Source organism: Ooceraea biroi, chromosome 5 (genome assembly GCF_003672135.1).
Source record: "Ooceraea biroi isolate clonal line C1 chromosome 5, Obir_v5.4, whole genome shotgun sequence".
Taxonomy (NCBI): domain Eukaryota; kingdom Metazoa; phylum Arthropoda; class Insecta; order Hymenoptera; family Formicidae; genus Ooceraea; species Ooceraea biroi.
Window position 1 is genome coordinate 966,008 of NC_039510.1, and position 19,674 is coordinate 985,681.

The 19,674-nt window shown below is 47.3% G+C and overlaps 2 protein-coding genes across 6 annotated transcripts in view; one reads left to right on the plus strand and one right to left on the minus strand.

Annotated features, from left to right (window-relative positions):
* LOC105279301 (neurobeachin) overlaps window positions 1-19,674 on the minus strand; it is a 181,837-nt gene that overhangs the window by 11,966 nt on the left and 150,197 nt on the right. For all 5 annotated transcript variants that reach the window (XM_026969861.1, XM_026969860.1, XM_026969857.1 and 2 more), the window contains exons 38-40: window positions 7,663-7,780; window positions 5,751-5,853; window positions 3,019-3,134 (exon numbers count right to left, since the gene is read on the minus strand). In XM_026969861.1, the coding sequence (XP_026825662.1) occupies window positions 3,019-3,134; window positions 5,751-5,853; window positions 7,663-7,780 (337 nt within the window). The remainder of the gene's footprint in view (window positions 1-3,018; window positions 3,135-5,750; window positions 5,854-7,662; window positions 7,781-19,674) is intronic.
* LOC105279299 (protein mab-21) lies at window positions 15,630-18,314 on the plus strand. Its single transcript, XM_011338963.3, has one exon. It carries the CDS (start codon window positions 15,996-15,998, stop codon window positions 17,094-17,096), a length of 1,101 nt encoding a protein of 366 aa, XP_011337265.1. The 5' UTR covers window positions 15,630-15,995; the 3' UTR covers window positions 17,097-18,314.

Here is a 19,674-nt window from a genome sequence, read left to right on the forward strand (position 1 = left end):
CAATACGACCGTAAATCGTGGGGGCCGCACGAGCGACGGCCGGGCGTAAATAATAGCGAGACCGCGTTATGCATCAAAGTGATTATTAATGGTAGCGTCGGCGTGAGTGAGCGCTCGTGGAACGCGCCCCGACAGCGGAATGCCCGCGACACACGCGTCCTCCTCTGGTCCCGCTCTGGTCCGCGTTGCCCTTGGATTTAGCAGAGCTCACTCTCGCCTCCTCCTCGCCGTGCCTTCGCCCGAAAGAAATTCGAGCGATATTCCGAAAGGATTTAAGGCCGGGACCAAGATAACTCATGGAACATACGGTCGCTGCAGCAGCTCGGGGGAGACTGGAAGGGCGACGCGTGAGTAATTCTCACTGGTCCATCGGAGCCCTCTTCGATCACTCTGAAAGGGGGAGCAGATCCGCGCGCAGAAGTACCTTGGATCCGGTTTCGCGAGATTTGTGTAATACGACGCGCGATTTACCGCGAGGTTTACCCCGCCGAGCGAGTATCGTGGTGGAATTAGGTAGCCGAATTTACGCCGGTTCAGGTAAACCCGTGTCCGCGCGCCGCAATTACGGTTATTACTTTTGCACGATATATACGAATGACATTTTAGCCGACCGTTTTATCGCGCGCTGTCGCTGCGTCCTCAGCTCAATAATTCACCCCCGGACCAGGACCGGCCAACCTAGATACGATCGGAAACGAAGACGACGACCCGTTGCCGACTACCTGGGTAAGAAAGGTCCTCGGTGTGCTCGAAACAGCTGCGTGCGTCTCTCCGGGAAATAAATGCGACAGGGGAATACGGAGAGGTACAATCACACATCGATACTCTGCTGGTTGCACGTTATCCCGCGTTCTGCGTTACACATCTCAGACCTCCTCGTTTGCTGAGCACGTTTAATAAATCCTTGAGTGGCATTTCTGATATATATAATTGCTTTTTGTTAAGCGCAAAAAATTGATCCGCACGAGATGCGATTACAAAGTGAGTATCAACGGATTTAAAATATCGTCGTATCCCCGGGACGCGCTCGCAGGAATTATATCGGGGAGAGTTAAGATCAGAATGCATCGCAATCAACGTGCTGCGGGGGATGTCGGCAGCTGTGTGTGCTATACAGGGTACTCCTCGAAGAATCGGTGCGCGGACGCAGCCTTCGGTGTGATTTCTTAACGCAACGTTTTTTCACATTCACTGCCATAAATGCCATTTCTTGTTTCTGATTATCATAGGACCGCATGTTCCACCATTTCTTGCGAACCGTTGCATCCGCATTCGCGCGAGGGAGCAAAGTAGTAAAATCGGACTTTGCTCTCTGTTTGTTTGAGAACTTTTTGGACTCACGAAAGACGAATAACGCTCGGCTACTTCAAGACAAATATTTTCGGAGCAGGATATTTTTTCGGATGTCCCAGCTCAAAACGGGGTGTCGCTTGCATGCGTTTTCCTCCAGCAACCATCCATTTTTCATAGTTTTTGCGATGAAGGACACGCCGCTGGGTTCTCAGACGAGGCGAGCGGTGATATTTGACGATCTTCGCAGATCCGTCTCCGGTCCTCGCGATCACTCTTCGCGATCCACCCTGTACACACGCGCGGCTTGCTCGCCGCCGGTGCGGGCTATCGTATTTACATCGGATTCGCTGTCATTAATTTTTAATAAACCGATGCGCGCACGAGAGCAAATAAACCCCGCGACTGATCGTATGAGGGAGCGCGGGCCCGGCATGGCGCGGCGCGGCGCGGCTTCGGCGCGGCCGGCCGGGCGGGACCGGTTCGTTTTCGTGGTGATTCCCTTTATCTCTCTCTCGTTCTCTCTTTCTCTCTGTCTTACCCGTTTCTCCGCCGGCGGTTTGGGCCGCTCTCGACCGTGTGGTTGTGGCCGTTTCGCGGTACCCACGGCTATTTATTCGAGCAATTAATATATAACCCTCGTAAATACGCGGCGCGGCCACCCCCGGGCATCGCGCGGCACAGTACGCCGAAATGCGAATAATTACGCGTCCGTGCTCATCGCCGTCATTAAGCACCGACCAAACGCGTGCGTGGGCGCGCATAAATCCCAGGTCGGCGATATAACTCAGAGTGGGCGGTGGCCACTCCGTGAATTGACTCTCGTTTACGAGAATCGTGGTCGATAGCGCGATCGGTTAATGACGCCGACGCCGCCGCCGCCGCGACGACCGGAACACCACCCCGTGCGTGCGCGCCGGCGATTATTATCCAAGCTACATCGCCTGGGGAGAGATGCTCGCCGAGAGATCGATCATTCCCGACGAAGGGAGTCGATGAGCCTCGCGGAGAGAATCGCTCGATGATACGTTTGTTCCTCCTCCCGCAAAACTCGCCGCGCGCAAGACGCGCAACACGGCAAGACAAATGGTGTGCGCGTCGCATCCGCTCTTCCGTGAAATTAAAGATAAATCAGCCTATCACGCGCGCGATCATAAAAGCAGAACTCGCCTCGCCTCGTCCGCGAGCGTTAAATATCTCGGACAAGCGTTGTCCGAAGAAGGCACTCTTCGACAAGGGGGTGATTCCAAGCATTTGGTGGCTGTTGGTCCACTCGTCAAAGGGTGCCCCCCGAACTGTCCCATTAAAAAGCGTACGCGAAGAGCCGGGCGGCGTCTCGAGTTTCGTGATTTGCTCCGATGAGCGCGAGGGTGCGGATATTAAACCGAAGAGAAACAAAGACGCGCGCCTACATCTCGCCTGCATCGGCGAAGCGACCGGGGGCGGCGTTGGTGAGTCCCCCGGGAGAGGATTACCGGGGCCCATGAGGTCGGGATTACTCGCATAGGGTAGCTAACGGAACACGAGGCTGATTGAGAACATCCCTAATGCGCCGCGACAGACTCCATCCGCCCGTGTGCGCCCATAAAAAACCCGGTATTTCCTCGCTGCTTTCACGATCTTCCTCCGATCGAAGCAACATCGCGAGGTCAGCTACCGGATCATCTCAATTTCGGATCATTATCCATTATGTGTGCATGTGTGTGTTCGATTTGAGCACGCACTCACCGGCGATTGTGTTCAGGAACATCAGATACTCGAAGTTGGATATCTCTCGGCGCTGCCACTTTTGAGTCATGTTGGAACTTCGCATCAACTGTCGCGGTGACATCAACGACGCTCGTCTGAAAAATAAATCAGTTTTATCGATTATCGATTATTAATCAGTAATGATATCGCACGTAAAAATTCGAGAGTCGTTAATCCGCATGCTGTAACTAATGCGGTCATAAATCGCAGATTTCCCGAGGACAATTTTCTCCTAAGTCAGCCGATCAACGTGTTCAAGCAGAAGTAATGAATTTATTTGCGCGATTAATTTCCAGCTTATTTCCGCGGTAACGACCGCAACTTCCTCCGTCGTTAACGACTCCATAGACCGATATAAAATCCCCTGCCTATTCGCATCGACCTGTCTTCATCATGTATATTTAGTACGTCCGTATGCGCGCTCGTTAAAGCGCGGCATGAGAGATCGCGCACACGCCTATGGAAATAAGGACGTCCACGTTGGTTCGCTGGTAAGCGCATCGAAGAGCTATATGACGCCGACAATGAAGTACCAATAATCGAAACAGGTTCGGACTCAACTCGGACTCAGAAAGAAAGCGTATAATCACGCGCGAAATTGCGCGCGTCGCAACCTCGCCGCGTCACTCGCTTCTCGGCGATGCCAGCCGTCGCGCGTTTTAATTTAGTGTCGAAATCAAACGCACGTTGCACGCGGCTTTTGATACGCAATTAAGACGACAGTCAGTCTCAATTCGCAGGGGCAATTACGTCAAGACGCGCACGCTGCAACGCCGATGTCTTTACGCGCGGCGCCGTAAAGTGCCGTCGCGCGGCTTTTACGGGACGGCCGGGGGATCGCTGATTTAGGATTTATACACGGGGAACTTTAACGGGCGTGCGTCCTTGGACACTGCGACGTTTTAAAAGAGAGCACACGATGACGACCGGACGCATAAATTCAGGCCTTAGATGCATCTCGCGTAAATTTCACGCGAACGTGAAGGCGCTATCGGCCAACCTCTCGCTACGCGATCGTGAAAATTCTCCGATACTTTTGTTAGATTCTTCAGCAAAAAGTTGCATGTATAATCGGAATAAATGGCGTACGTATGAACGTGCAACGAGTTATGCGCGTGTTTATGAAGTTTGAAATTTCTCAAGCTACTAGCACTATTCGTGCTACCTGGAGTGGAATAAATTAATGCTTACGGCGGGATCGGCAAATGTAAATTAACGTGTAACTAATACTCTAAAGAAAGCGTCTAATTACGTATCGATTTATGGCGGTGTTAATGAATCCGGTTGTAAATGCCGTGTCTCGCGGAAAATATATCCTTCGTATTTTTCGATATTCCGCTATATAAATTCCAATTTTTTGTCAATATATTAATCGTCTTAAAATCCTGAACCAATTAAAGTCGTATAGTAATTGAGGACATTATTCAACGCGAGATAGTCAGATTCAAAAGTTTTTTACGATTGCGTGTCAATTACCACAGTTTCCTACATGATATTCTGCAATCTTCTACCTGGAGCTGTTATAGAAATCAATTTCCGATTGTATCTACATGTACCGTCATATATAATGATAAATAATTCCCATAAAATATTCATCCGATACATAGAAACAGGAAATTATGAAATAACTTTACGTTCGCCGCGTCAAAATTCAAAACTTTTCCTTTCCATCAATCGACGAGATAGCAATATTGTCGACGTTCCAATTATTAATATCAAATATCCGGGTAATTAAATTGCGCGATCAAAGTATAAAATTCGAAATCGAAATAAAACGTTTAAAACCCATCCATTCAAAATTAATCAAACAATAATTGTGACAGGCAGACGTTTGTTTTTTCAACGCGTTAATTAATTCGTGTTTCAATTATGCGTCAATTGAAGAGCTCCTCTCTCATGTAATACGCGTATACGGCGGGATCCTCGCAGCATCCCAACGCGGATCCGCGTTTTATATATGCCGACGGATTATTTTTGTTGAGCCGGGCACCCTCTCCTCTCGGATCAGACGTCGGAGTTCGCCGTCGTATATTTATGGCCGATGCGTATCCTTCTCCGGCTATCTCTCGTATGTAGGAGCGCTCTAATGGATGGGTCGAAGCGCGGATACGCGAACCTCTGTTCTCGCCGCCAATCCTCGCCGACGATCCACGGCAGGCTTGGTATCCTGCGAGGATCTTTCCGTCTTGTCAGTGCATACGATACCACGAGACATGGGGACGTAACTCGGTGCAGGGACGAATTCTGCACCCCTGCTGTCTCTCTTAGCACACATTTCATACGTCTTATAGCACACCAGAAAGAGCAAGATTTGAGCGCGCATGTCTTGACGTGAACGCGTGTCTTTGATATTATCACATGTATTATTAACATAAAGAATATTCATTGTCATTCCTGAAAATCAATTCGACGTTAAGTTATTATTCAAACTTTCCTCATTAATTTTTTTTCCATTCGACTCGCCGATCGTAATTAAGTCTCGTGCTCTTGTTCGCGCGCGATTGATCTGCGGGAATGACAAACGTTTGTGGAGAAAGCAGCGCTCCTTGGATCCGTCCCTGAGATAGAATACCGCCCTACCGGAAAGGACAAAGAAACGGGGGAATGCGATGAGCATGTTTGGGAGTGGACTTGGGTCCTGGGATCCCGTGGAACGTCACCCAAGGGCGCTTCCTCCTCCTCGTGCGTGTTCCAGGCGGGTTATCGCTTACCTAGTCTGGGGTATCCCGTATTTGATGCCGACGCCGACCCGCGGAAGTGCTTTGATCATCTTTTTCACCGTTGCCTGGTCCAAGAACGCGAACAGGATCGAGGCTGTGGACAAAAAGGCGTTAACGCACGTATTAGAAGTGAGTCTCGATTCCGAGGATACGTCGCACGTCAATCACTCGGTTGGATGCAAGAGAATTCCTTGCGAAAGGTAACTTTTCAATTTTCATCTCTCGGACATTTATTCACGAGAAGTTCCAGAAGAATTGTAATTTAATAAATATATTGTGACGAAGATAAAGTATTAATGTTAGTTGTTCAGACACCACGAGTCTATCATTATTTAATTATGCAGATATACCGTTGAGTTAGTATGCTAATAAATCGATAGCGTAATTATGATTTATTGCACGATGACGGGCTTGCAATAAATTGGCGGACTTTAGAATCGATTATTTCTTTTCTGCGGAATGGCAGAAAGCAAGAGGGAATTCAATCGTCCAAAGTTCCTTTGAGAGTTCAAAGAATAGCGTGTGCATCTTAATTAAAGAAGTAAAGATTTTCAACAAACACAAACTGTCAAATCATTCTTTTGATTTTTACGTAAATCGTATAAACATTTTTACCAGAAATATTATCAATATATTAGTTGCAATTTCTGATTATTGTATTTTTCATACATTTATTAAACAGCGTTACGCAGTGTTTCTTCCAGGTGTTTCTTTAAACTCATGCTGGTACTCGCGCATTGTCGGTACCGAATGTAATTAACACTCGCCACAATGGAGTCAGTAGATGTCGCAAGAGGCCAAAGGCGACTACTTGTCGCAAAAGGCGCCTTTATCAGCTCGGCATCTCGAGCGTTACACTATAACGCGAACCGCGCGAGCGGACACGGGACAACGTGTCACGTGAGAGGGTAATCGTGAGAATCCTGGGAGGACCAAGAATCTCCTCCGAAAGCAAGTGACATCTCGGTTGGCCGTAACGTAAAGCAGCCAACGAGCATGCGGCCGCGCCTGCTTATAAAAGTAACTCATTCTCGGTTTTATTGTTGGACGATTTATCGCGCGAGCGGAGAGACGCGTGTACCTCGGCATCGGCTAACGAACGCGCGCGTTTCCACTGATTTTTTAATGAACGGCGCGCGGTACGACTCCTCGCAGGGATGACATTCCACCGCCGAGAGTCCCCCTCACGACGCATCGAAAGTCAGGATCAGATTAGAATCGGGGAACGCATCGGGGAATTTATCTGCGCCCCGGAGAAATAATCAGCGGGATAGTGGCCCCGAGGCAGGTATAAGCAGCAATTCGACCGCGTGGTCTGTTACGAGTTTTCCCAAATGCAAAGACAAAGGCTTGTTAATATCAAAACGTCACTGTTGATTACATCAGCGATAGCTTGATCTCGATTGATACATTTTGTTAGCGCGCGCGAAATTTTGTCACTGGATCAACTGAATTGATCAACCAGCGCAAGCTTGACCGCGTCTTCATCAATTCAGCGGTTTTAAATATCAATTTCTAATTAAAAAGGATGATCACTATTGTTTGAGAAGGTATGGGGCGTTATTGAAAATTACTTCACGGAGAATTATAAATACGATACGAAGTGCAACAACGAGGTATAGCAGCAGGTGCGACCGCAGGATTGAATAATAAATTGATCCTGAGGAAAAAGAGCATACCGTAATGCGGGCGAGATATTTATTATGCAAAAACTAACGCGCGCGCACACCTTGCGGCGAGCTCGGAATTCCGCTTTGCCGTTCGCCGAATTAGGTCGCGTCTCCGTCCGCGCGAAATAACGCAGGGTGGTGAAGGAGACCGTGCAAGAAACGGAATGCGCTCTCGTCCGAGAGCGGCACGCTGATTGAGGACGAGCAAAGCGAAAAGGATTGCCGGCACTTACTTCTACTGGCGAGGAAGATCTCGATGGCCACATTCTGCAGCAGGTAACGGCGCGAGAAAATCGCGCGCACCTCGGAGAAGTACCATTTCCCGTGCAAGTGATCGCAGTACTTCAGCACCTAGAACAGAAATCGGAGACGTGCCCCCTTTATCAATGTTTTCGGATCAAAATTGAATAACTAAACGCTTGTCTCCATTTAAAACACGTCTGCCATTTGTGAAAGACATTATTTATTTTTACCATTGCGCAAGGATTAACTTACGTATTTCTGAAGCCGTGTTTGGACCTTGGGTTGGACTATTAATATCTATTATTATCTCGGTGTAAATCGCTAAATTAAAAAAAAAGAGTTAACATGTTCTGGTAATTTGTTGCTTATGTGCGACGATACCTTTCCTGATTAAACGAGCATTTCTCGCGAACAATGGTTCGCCGGTGTGCATGGACATCGCAACGGAAATGCCCATCGGGGACCAAGGCAGCACGGTCCGAGGATGCGAGCGCATGGCTGGATGTAAGAGTATGCAAGCTCGATGCAGTGAAGTGTGATGTGATATAGTGAGGCTAGTGCCGGTTGCAAGATGGCCGTCATGGTAGGAGGAGCCTCCTGCTGAGCCGAGAATCGATCCCAGGACCTCGCGGACTTGCGCTCTCGAACGAGTCGTGAACAACTCGTCGGCGAAAGGGGAGAGGTGGAGAACAAAAAGAACGACGGTACAGGAAGAGAGACAGAGTGAAAAGGAAGAGGGAGGGACGGCAGGGTGGAGGGAAAAAAGATCGGCGTACACGGCGAAAGAAAGGGAGGAGGAAGGAGGGACAAAGTAAGGGATCCCCCGATTTACAACCCCGTGGCTAACAAGGCCTTCGATTCTTGCGTCTTAATGAGGACGTATCGTGCCACCGTGATGTCCTTACGCGCGGCCAATGAAATTATCGTCGAAATAATCCGCCTGAATGATCCATTCAGCTGATTACGCTCGAGAACGTCCATGGCCAGAAATGCCAATAAGATGCTATCTGCGGCTCCCGTCGTCCGTTAAAGCCGTCTTTTGCGATAAAAATGCGAGTATCGCAAAGGTAAATGTAAGTAGAAATGTTGTCGGACTTATCGAAACCGACATCGGTGCTCGAAAACACCTTAACGTCGATTTCTGGTTGAACAGGGCGGTCGCGCTTTGATCAGAAATAGGGTGGCGATAGACGTATTAGTCCGACTTGATGTGGATTCGTTTTAAAATCGTAGACATCTGTGTTCAGTCGCTTCGATAGACACAATCACAACATTTGATTTGCTACTCGAATTACGATCCACTTGAAAATAACACAATTATGAAATTAATCTTATTCTTTAACATTCATCATGAAATTTATCTAATGTCAACTAATTAAATGCTGAAGATGCGGAAAGTAATATCAAAAACTTGTATGTATTTATAAGAAATTAAGATGGTTATTTTATTAATCTTTAGCTAGAATATGCGGTTTTCGGTATTTTCTAGTCAAGCAATTAAACGGATGTTTTACAAACATCTCGACTAATTTTATAGCGATGGCGGAGAGATTCCAACGACCGCGAATCACGCAGGCTAAGGATGTGCAAGCCGAAAACACACAAGAAATGAATGTTAAGATTCCTTAATGAGACAGCCATCAAATCTTAACAGGATAAAGCTGGCGGCGTTCGGCTTTATATGCGGTTTCATTCTGATGCGTGCAATTGTTTCGATTAATGAGCAAACGGCCGCCAATAAAGGACGGATCGCCAGTAAAACGCGGAAATTTATATGGCTCCGGAAAGTCCCGAAAGTCTCCGCCGTTCCTATGCCTCACGATATTTTACCGCTTAATACCGCGTCCGCATGGCGGACGTCACTGCGGCGAGTCGTCAAAGTAAATTCCTTGCATAATGATGATCCCTCGGAGAGAGATGCGCGAGAAATAAGTCAACTCGGCACGGCGAATAAAAAAATCGCGATGTCGAAACACGCTTCGTGCCGTTCGTTTTTCCCTTCCGAAATGTTACACGTTAACGATGCGGCACGCACGTCAAAATTACAAGAGCGTAAGCGGCTTTGCGGCCTGTCGGGGGCATGAGTGTCACGTCGGCTTGTAACGGGAATGCACAAGCGTTCTCGACGGCGAAAATCGGGGATACACAGACGCGACACGTTGCGAAATTCCTGCGAAGGAGCAATGTGCCATTTTTATTTCTTCATTTTTTCTTGGTTTTCATTATTGAGAGTCGCGCGGCGATCTCGGTTGCAGTGTCATGCGCAGCAAACGCGACGCGCGCACGTTCGGGGTGCGAATGCACAGAGCCAACCCCCCGGGACGAACTGCGCAAGCTCTCCGCAAACACTGCACGAGATTGATAACAGCCGCGTCGCGGCTCAGAATCCATTGTCTGGATATTTGTGGCCGCGACATACAGATATAACACGTACTCTGCGTTAAACTTCGCTGACGATTAGATATAAGCAAGTTCGGCGTTGTTTGAACCCTCGCGAACGCGGGGGTGCGTCGCTCGCTTCGTCTGTTGCGATCACTAATCGACGAAACAGCTGACATGTTTCCTTGATAAAGCGTAAATTTCTTCTCACGTACATTTGGTCCAGAAATCATTAAGCTCTCGATAAAATACGTAATGTATATAATTAAAATATAAAAACAGAAATGTCGGACAAAGACTGGATAATTATTCCAAATTTCTCGCTGATAAAATAATACTTTAGTTTCCAGGGAAAATAAAATAAAAGAAACTGATGGTACAGCTCTATTTATGCGTACCTTACCGTGATACTCTCTTATTAAATCTAAATCTTCCTACTCCTTAGGAGAAACATGTCATGACAATTATCATTATCATTCGCAGAAGAAGCGCGAGATATTTCTGCATGCGTTTGGTACATCGTTTCATATTCGTGCACATTCATCCCCGGGAACCCCTAGACATGAAATGCACATCGTCATACGACGGACAGTAAAAACGATACGTTTACATGTCTCGACACGAGGCAGGAGCCGGGTGGTGAAGACCACACGCGGTTAAAGGGAGGTCCTCGCCGCATAGTGTCAAGTGGTACGCGATTAGAGCTCCCCACGGTCTCTGTTCATCTCTCGCCGACCCGAAATCGTCCATCCGTCCGTTCGTTCGTTCGTTTTCCGGGCGCAGCGGAGCGCCGGGGTTGCGCCGCAACGACAATGGGCGACGTGATGTAACAACATGTGTCGCGTTCGCAAGGGGGGTGTCCTCTCTTCGCTGCTCGCTCCACGTTACACCGTGGGGGCACCATAGAATGGGATACCACTTAGCAGTCCGCCGGCGGTATACAACAAACAGATTAAGCGCCGGACAATAATGGACCCCTCCGCCCGCTCGCTTCGTCCTCACTTGGACGCCCACGAGAACCCTCGTCGCGTCATCGAGCGCTGGTCCCTTCGAAATCACGGCACGATGCCACCGGTAAACACACGGAATGCAGCGTACGAATGGCTGGAGAAGATCACCGCACTCGGGTTCGACATCTTAGTTGTTTGTCAGTGGAATCGTAGACAGTTCTCATTGTGCACGAGTCAACAAATCGAGTTCAAGTATCAAAATAATTTCTGTGGAAACAAGAGAGATCTACTTATATCGAATGAATAAATGATACACATGTTTGAATAAAATAATATATACAGGGTGTCCCAGAGCAAGTGCGACAGCCGTTAATGAGAAATTCTTGAGAGTATTTGGAGACGAATTTTCTAATACCAAAATGTTGAGACTACAATAGTTTTTAAATGAGAAGCGTTTAAAGTTGACTAATCGTATCGTCTAAAATTCGCGCGCTCAGGCACGGTACATTGCACAGTAGTGACAGGCTCTAAGTGCCCTGAGTCTGGATCATATGCGATATTACAATATCAATTTTTGATGCTTTTTTCATTCATTTATACGCCGATAATGAATGTATTGAGCATTCTATTCATTCATTCAAACATTTCATAATAAGATCTTAAAACTTTAATCTGTCAGTAAAAAGCAACGTACATCTAACTGTCAAAGCTATCACATGAAGCTATCATATGTCAGCCGAGTGACGTTGCTTATAGATTACAGATTCTGTATCACGCATATCATGTAATAATTTTAAAAATGTATATTTATAATAAAAAGTTCTGTTTCTACATTTTGTACAATTATTAGATCAACTTATTTATTTTAGAAAAGACAAAAATAATATCTTATGATGTACGTGAAACAGAAATCTGTAATCTATAAGCAATGTCACTCGGCTGACATGTGATAGCTTCATGTGATAGCTTTGACATTTCGATGCACGTTGCTTTTTACTGACAGATTAAATTTTAAGATCTTATTATAAAATGTTTGAATGTTAGAATGAATGAATAGAATGTTCAATACATTATCAATATATTATTTATTATCGGCGTATAAATAAATGAAAAGAAGAATCAGAAATTGATATTGTAATATCGCATATGATCCAGACTCAGGGCACTTAGAGCCTGTCACTACTGTGCAATGTACCGTGTCTGAGCGCGCGAATTTTAGACGATACGATTAGTCAACTGCAAACGCTTCTCATTTAAAAACTATTGTAGTCTCAACATTTTGGTATTAGAAAATTCGTCTCCAAATACTCTCAAGAATCTCTCATTAACGGCTGTCGCACTTGCTTTGGGACACCTTGTATATTAAAAACGAGTCCTAACGGAAAATGTTCGTCTAATAATTTGCTACACTATCGCTGACGATAATCGTAATTTCTTTCTAATTAAAATTTGCAATTCAATTATCTTTTATGATTTTTTCAGAGATGCAAGTTAAAAATTTGTTCACATCCAACAAATAAGTCATGAAATGAGAAAATTCAAAGTCTCGCAAGGCAACGTATGATCTCGAGCGCGAGGGTTGCGCGTGCTGAGGGAACATACGGCGTCCGCCTGTATCTGTGGAGATGTGTCGGTTAATGCTCCAATCGGGTCCATCGCGATGGTGAGTTATGCGTGCCACATGCGTATTCTCATACTTTTATTACCGCAGCATCGCGCGAGGTAACGCCGCCACGTAACACACAAAGGGTGGCTGCGTGCGGGGTGACTCTCTTCTCCCGCGTTACATTTCGCACGATCGTGAGCAGAAGAAAAAGAAGAGGATCCTTCAAAAGCACGGTGTCTGTCGTGCATAGCCAGAAAATCGCCTACGAGCACGAAACGTGACACGATACAGTTTCGAGCTGAGGTAAAGCAACCCCTACCGATGACGCTTGGACGGACGGCGATACAGGAGCGACGATGTTTTTCCATTTAATTAACCCGTACCCGTGCGTTTTCCAGCTATCATAAAACAGGGTAATGAGACTTATTTCCGGTAACAGATGCGTACGAACCGGCTGTCATCAAAGTGCTCGTAGTTAAACTACTAGCCCGTGAAGACTAAGAGGCTTAGAATCGACATGCGTTGCTATTAATAATTGCTCTTTAAACGATCGATATTTGATCGATCGTTTGATTAATTTGAATTTTGGGATTATCGATATTTGATCATTACATTCTACTCATACGCGGACAAGAACTCGTGGTTCGCTCGCCTGTAACCGAAATTGGAATATAATACGTAAAAGTATGTACTACTCGAACGAAACGATCGATTCCGAATTACTTCGTCTGCGTTTCTCTCCCGTGATGGATTTGGTAATGATCGGGGGAGATGGAGGAAGGAGGCGATCTTTTCGAAGCGAGATACAGCTAGATCTCTTTTTTTCCGTGCCATTTGACAAAGAAACCGTGAAATGCGTACTCGTACCTCTCTCTGTCTACCGGCTGCCGAAGCTCAACTAGACCGGGTCCCGGGATTACTCGGGGATTACGCGGGGATGTTCATCCGAGCTGATTTACAAGGTCGACTCGGCGTGCCGTCTGCAGACCGCTCCAAAAAACGCGTCACGATCCTCTCGATAGAAACGTTACACAATGGAAACAGGAGAGCCTCGACGCGATGGAGAGTGTTCGTATACCTGTATCGCGCGTACAATGAAACGAAATATTTTGGCATAGATCAAATTCCGCTTCTTCTATCTTGTTCGCGATAAAGACTCTGCGCTGATCACATAAACTAGTGCGTCTACAATTTTTTGACGACGAGCATAATATTGTTTCGAGGGATTTCAGGGGAGTCGGAGCAGTCCAGTTGAGATCTTCTAGCTACTCGGCCAAATACCGATCGAAGTATCCCGCAGAGCGTCCCACTTGACCAGGCCGCGAGGATGCTGGTGTACAAATAATTCAGATGATAAACGAATTAAGCCGGAATGGGATGATGAAAGCACAGTTAGGGCGGAAGGAGCCCCCGAGTTCTGCCTTAATGCGAGGGCTGATGTAGCAGAACGTTTGACCCCTCGGTGCTCACCGATGCAACATGGGCGAAACGGGGGTGAGTGGGACAGAAACGCGCGCGAGCACGACACACGTGCTCGGCTCATGAATCAAGTCGTATTAGCGCGAGAGTGAAGCGGGGGGACCGCCGGGGGTACCAATCTACCACTCCAACTTGGAGTAGATTGGATTCCCGAGCTTTATTCGATTATCCACGAGGAGCGAGGAGCGCGAATCGAGCGCGGTTGCGTCTCTCTGGCACACAGACTCTCGCCGTTCCGCTCTGCAACTACGATCATCAGGGCATGAACAACAAGCCGGACAGTGATGCACGACGTAATTAGGGGTAAATCAAATAAGAGGATCGAAGGCACCGATTACATTTCCCGAGTGTTTGCTGAACGAGAGAAATGAATTTCTGATGACGACTGCATGTGAGCGGATTATCAGTTTTCCAAGAGTGTCGAAAAGAGAATCCACGCGCTTCTTATAATAAGAAACATCTGGGTTCATTGCTCGTATCGATGTTAAAGATCAACGGAAGAGCATTCTTTGCATACAGTCGACGATGCGGTTGATGACGCGTTTGGTTTCCGGTCGAGCACTGAAGGGTTGAAAGCTCGTGTTCAGAGATCGTACGATGCTTCCCGGAGATACGGAGGCTGCAGCAATCGGCGGAATCTTGTGCTCTGAGTATCTGTATCCGCGTGGCCGATCGGTATTCTACGACCGGATATTTGGCGGGGCGTGAGTTTTTACGATCGCGATATAAAAGGTAGGTAGGTATCCAGAGTATCTCGTGTTTGTGAGCCATTTTTCGTGGTGCACACCTGCCCCGACCGATGCGCGTACGTGTTCACGTTCGCATATCCGTGTGCGAGCGAACGAGAACGGACTATGTCGCTGACGCTTTCTGCTTATCACGCCGGTGTCTAATATTCAAATGATCCTTTCAACGGGACCTTATCGGCTCGTTCGGTCGCATCTGGAATTATCACGCCCTGGGATCGCACAAGCCGCTCGTCCATTTGCGGAATGTGTCTCAGCTACCGACGTACATATACAGCTATAGCTAGGCACAACGCCAACTTGATGTGGTCTAGCAGGCGAATACGATAAGCAACCGCGACTTTCACAAAAGCTTACTTCGCTTTCGTAATAAATCGGTAAAACAGTTTGGAGATCACCAGGATTGTTGAAGGATTGCTCCTTAAACCTTGAAACCGCGCCCGTGCCGCCATCACCAAACCTCGTGCACTAAGTTTCAATCTATAGATCCGGGGAAAAAATTTGCGACGATTTGCAGTTGATGCAGCAGCTGCAGGATAGAAATACAATCGTTGGAAACCGCAGGGTTGCTGGTGACGGAACGTCCGTCGCCGCGGTTCTGTAACCTGCATGGCTTATCGTTCGCCCCATCGATAGCGACGGTGAACGGCGGCAGGAGCAGCAGTGGTGGAGGAACGTTGGAGGAACCGGGGAGGCGTGGTAGGAACGCGCACACTCCACGTGACCCCGTCGAATCGGAAGGCGGGACTACGCGGAACGGGGCGCACAACTACAACGTCGGCGGAACCAGCCGGTGGTCAGCGGCGTTCTCTCTGTCGTCGTGCGCGCGGGACACCTCGAGCTGCTCTCGTCGCACATACAACATCTGCCGCACGATTGGGCACGCAGGGTTCGCTCATCCGTAACATCGTTCCGGCTGAACCCTCTTCGGGGAAGGCGTCGCGAGGTTCCGAGCGAGCGGCTTAACCCTGACGAAAGAATCGCGGGGGTGAAGGAGCTATCGCGGTTATCGGAATAATGCGTGGAGTAACGGTCGATGGTGGCAGCAACGATGGCACCGATGACAGGTTGATCCGGGGGTGAGTATGCGCGCGGGAGAATGAGGCACCCTCGCCCGACGCGGGAGCACATCCTGAGGAACGTCACGAGCGGGCAGACTAGTCATGATGCTGGTACCACAGGACCTCATGGGCGGCCCGTCGAAGATGCTGTATCAAATGAACAAGTACTACGTCGAGCGCGTGCAGGCACGCATGGGCCAGGTGCAGAAGACCATACGAGAGGTGTGCAAGGTCGTGCAGGACGTGTTGAAGGAGGTCGAGGTGCAGGAGCCGCGCTTCATCTCGTCGCTGACCGAGTGCAACGGCCGCTACGAAGGTCTCGAGGTGATCTCGCCGGCTGAATTCGAGGTGGTCCTCTACCTGAATCAGATGGGCGTCTTCAACTTCGTCGACGACGGCACCCTGCCGGGCTGCGCGGTGCTCAAGCTCAGCGACGGCCGCAAGAGGTCCATGTCGCTCTGGGTGGAGTTCATCACCGCGTCCGGTTACCTGTCGGCGCGCAAGATACGCTCGCGTTTTCAGACCCTGGTGGCGCAGGCGTGCGACAAGTGCAACTACAGGGATTCCGTCAAGATGATCGCCGACACCACCGAGGTGAAGCTGCGTATACGCGAACGTTACGTCGTGCAGATCACGCCCGCGTTTAAGTGCTCAGGTGTGTGGCCGCGATCAGCCTCCCACTGGCCGATCCCGCACGTGCCCTGGCCGCATCCCAACTTGGTCTTGGAGGTGAAGAACGACGGTTTCGACCTGCTGTCGAAGGAGAGCATCGCGCTTCAGGGCAAGCAGTCGGCAATGGAAGGTGACGCTTGGGTGCTGTCGTTCACGGAAGCGGAGACCAGGCTGCTGCAGGGAGGCTGTCGCCGGAAATGTCTGAGCATACTCAAGACCTTACGAGATCGGCACCTCGATCTGCCCGGAAACCCGGTCACCAGCTATCACATGAAGACGCTGCTGTTGCACGAGTGCGAGAAGCATCCCCTCGAAACCGAGTGGGACGAGAGTTGCCTGGCCGATCGAATCAACGGGATCTTTCTGCAGCTAATCTCCTGTTTACAGTGTCGTCGCTGTCCACACTACTTCCTGCCGAATCTCGATCTGTTCAAGGGAAAGTCTCCCAGCGGCCTAGAGAATGCGGCGAAACAGGTCTGGAGACTCACGAGGGAGCTGCTGACGAACAGCCGCGCGCTCGAGAAGCTTTAGCATCTTGACGAAGAGACGCGCGTGAGAAGCTGGAGGAGTTACTCGATTGTAACAGGACTCTGAGAACATTGCTGCCGCACGGCATATTACGTGCTTCACCGATGCTACACGCAAACAGTATTGCGAATTACTGTTACTACTTAATACACGCTTTTATCAAGGGCTTAGGGATGGTGCATTGTTACGAACGATCCTCGACACGTAAGCCATTTTAAGTCGTACTCGTCCTCCTCCGGTAACAATCACAATTCAACGAGCAATAAGCTATCGTCAAAATAGAGATAGCCGGACTTTTAATTTCGTTCTTTGATGGTCACGTAGAAACGCAACATGAAAATCCGCTGCGATTAAAATGTGATCGTACGTTGAATTTTTACGTTCTAAAATTAATCAAATTATATAATTTGTGATCCAGAATTTGGAGAGATTTTGCAGCCAAACTTGTCTCTGTAACAATATCAATCGAATAAACGAAGACTGAACTTGTGTAAGCTACGAATATCCAAGAAAAGAGAACCGAGCACGCTATCACCAAAGTAATTTTTATGCCGCAAAATATACATACAGAACGATGGCTCTTCCGCCTTACAGTTGGATATGAATTACAAATTCTCTTCCGACACATCGACCCACCGACAAATTAATGCGTCTCACTTTAAACATTTTATGTGGCTGTAAAACAAGCAATATCGCGGATCACGATATCCCACGCCAGCAGTTATGCGTTAAGCATATCTCGATATCTCTTATTAACGTACTGCGTCATGTTGTATCGCACGTGGATCATGCGATGCGGTTTGTCGGAACGAAACATCTCGTGTAATTCGGTACAAGACTTTTAGCGAGCGCGAACTTCCGTATTACGAACGTACGCTTTTACAACACGGAATTAATTTCGCATCCCAAGTTACTCGTATATTAAAAGAAGCGTATATATATTATAGAATGCGACGCGTTTGTTTAGTAATTGACTGTTATAATTTCGTTCATTCATTCGCCTGGAAGCGCAATGCAATTTGTTATTCTTTTTGATCTGATATTTATAATCGGTTAGCTGCAGGCTTCCGACGGTAGTTTGACTATTCGTTGTTATATGTATATATCATACGGTATACATACTTCTCTCTCTCGCATTATTTAAATGATATTTATTTTACGATCATTATTCGAAACACGATGTGCATGTAAATAACGAATAAATGCATTTGTCATCTTCGATTAACGGATTCTTTATGTCTTCACGAAACTACCCCGTCCCAAAATTATCTCCTGATTCCAATTAAGAGATGGAGTTCATTAAACTAACATAATGCAATAAATTACCGCTCCGATGTACACGTTCTTAATTATTATTAAGCAACTGATTATCTCGCTCGCTCATAAATAATTAGAGTATTTATAACATAACGAAAATCATCTGTTGTAATTATCGCGAAACACTGCATATCCACTTCAACAAATATCCTTGGCTTTGTCGAATCGCTAGACCTTACCAGATTCGTAAATTTCGCATTTCGTAATTTACGACCAAACGTATACATATCTTCTCCAATTAATTTTTCGCGGGACCGCTCCTCTCTTACAAGAGGAGTGTGTTTCTCATAATGCGTTGTATGTCAGATTTTAATGAGCATACTGTACAATTATTATGCCGAATACTTATATCCAGCTCGTGTGCTGTAGGAGCGGCTGGAACGGCACGCTGCCAGCGAGGCGGACTATCATCTTCATTATACGCCTACATAGAATATCACGTCCTTATCTTAATTTTATCCTTAACGTTCCGAGTCTTCCTTTCGCGGCAATGACATTCGTTAACCGGTGCCATTTGCTTTCCTTGCTTTACTACACATTCGACCACTTCCAAATGCGTACGATAATTGTTATTACACTCTAACACGAACAGTAAAGATCTCCATTGACTGTAGAATATCAAATTAATGGACATTCCCCGGTGGATGGTACCGCGGCGTTTTTATCATTGCGTGTATTAAGATATTAACATATTTTAATCCTGCACGGTTTCTCCTACCGTTTCTTTTGTTTCGCTCCTCGCGCGAGAACTCTGACACTTTTGCAAGAAATGTCAGCGACATTATCAATAGTTACTTTCATCTACTCAGTTTTGTAACTCTATCGACGACATAAAAATTAATTATTAATTATTATTAATTATTCAAATGCTAGTATTTAAAGGCTAGACGATGAAGAAATAGTCGAGAAATGCAATCTCGCCGTCGACAACAACGTTCCTATTTTTGCAGTCGCTCCTGTACATACGACGTTTATTCCGGCTTTTCGAGCATTACAAATGTGGTTTTTATTCGGCGTTTCTGTGTTCCGGGAAACGAAAGTTCCAACCGGTTTGGACTTGTGCTCCAAGAGGACAACGTTTTCTGACATCGTTCGACCAGTCGCGGTAGCGGAGGATGATTATTACAGTCTACCGACTTCCAATGCCAACCCATCGAAAACAAAGTATCGTGGACACAGAAGGAGATTTAGGGTAACTCTATCCGGCGGACACACTACAGGATCACCGGCGGTCCACCATATCGAAAATTTCAGGATGACTGAA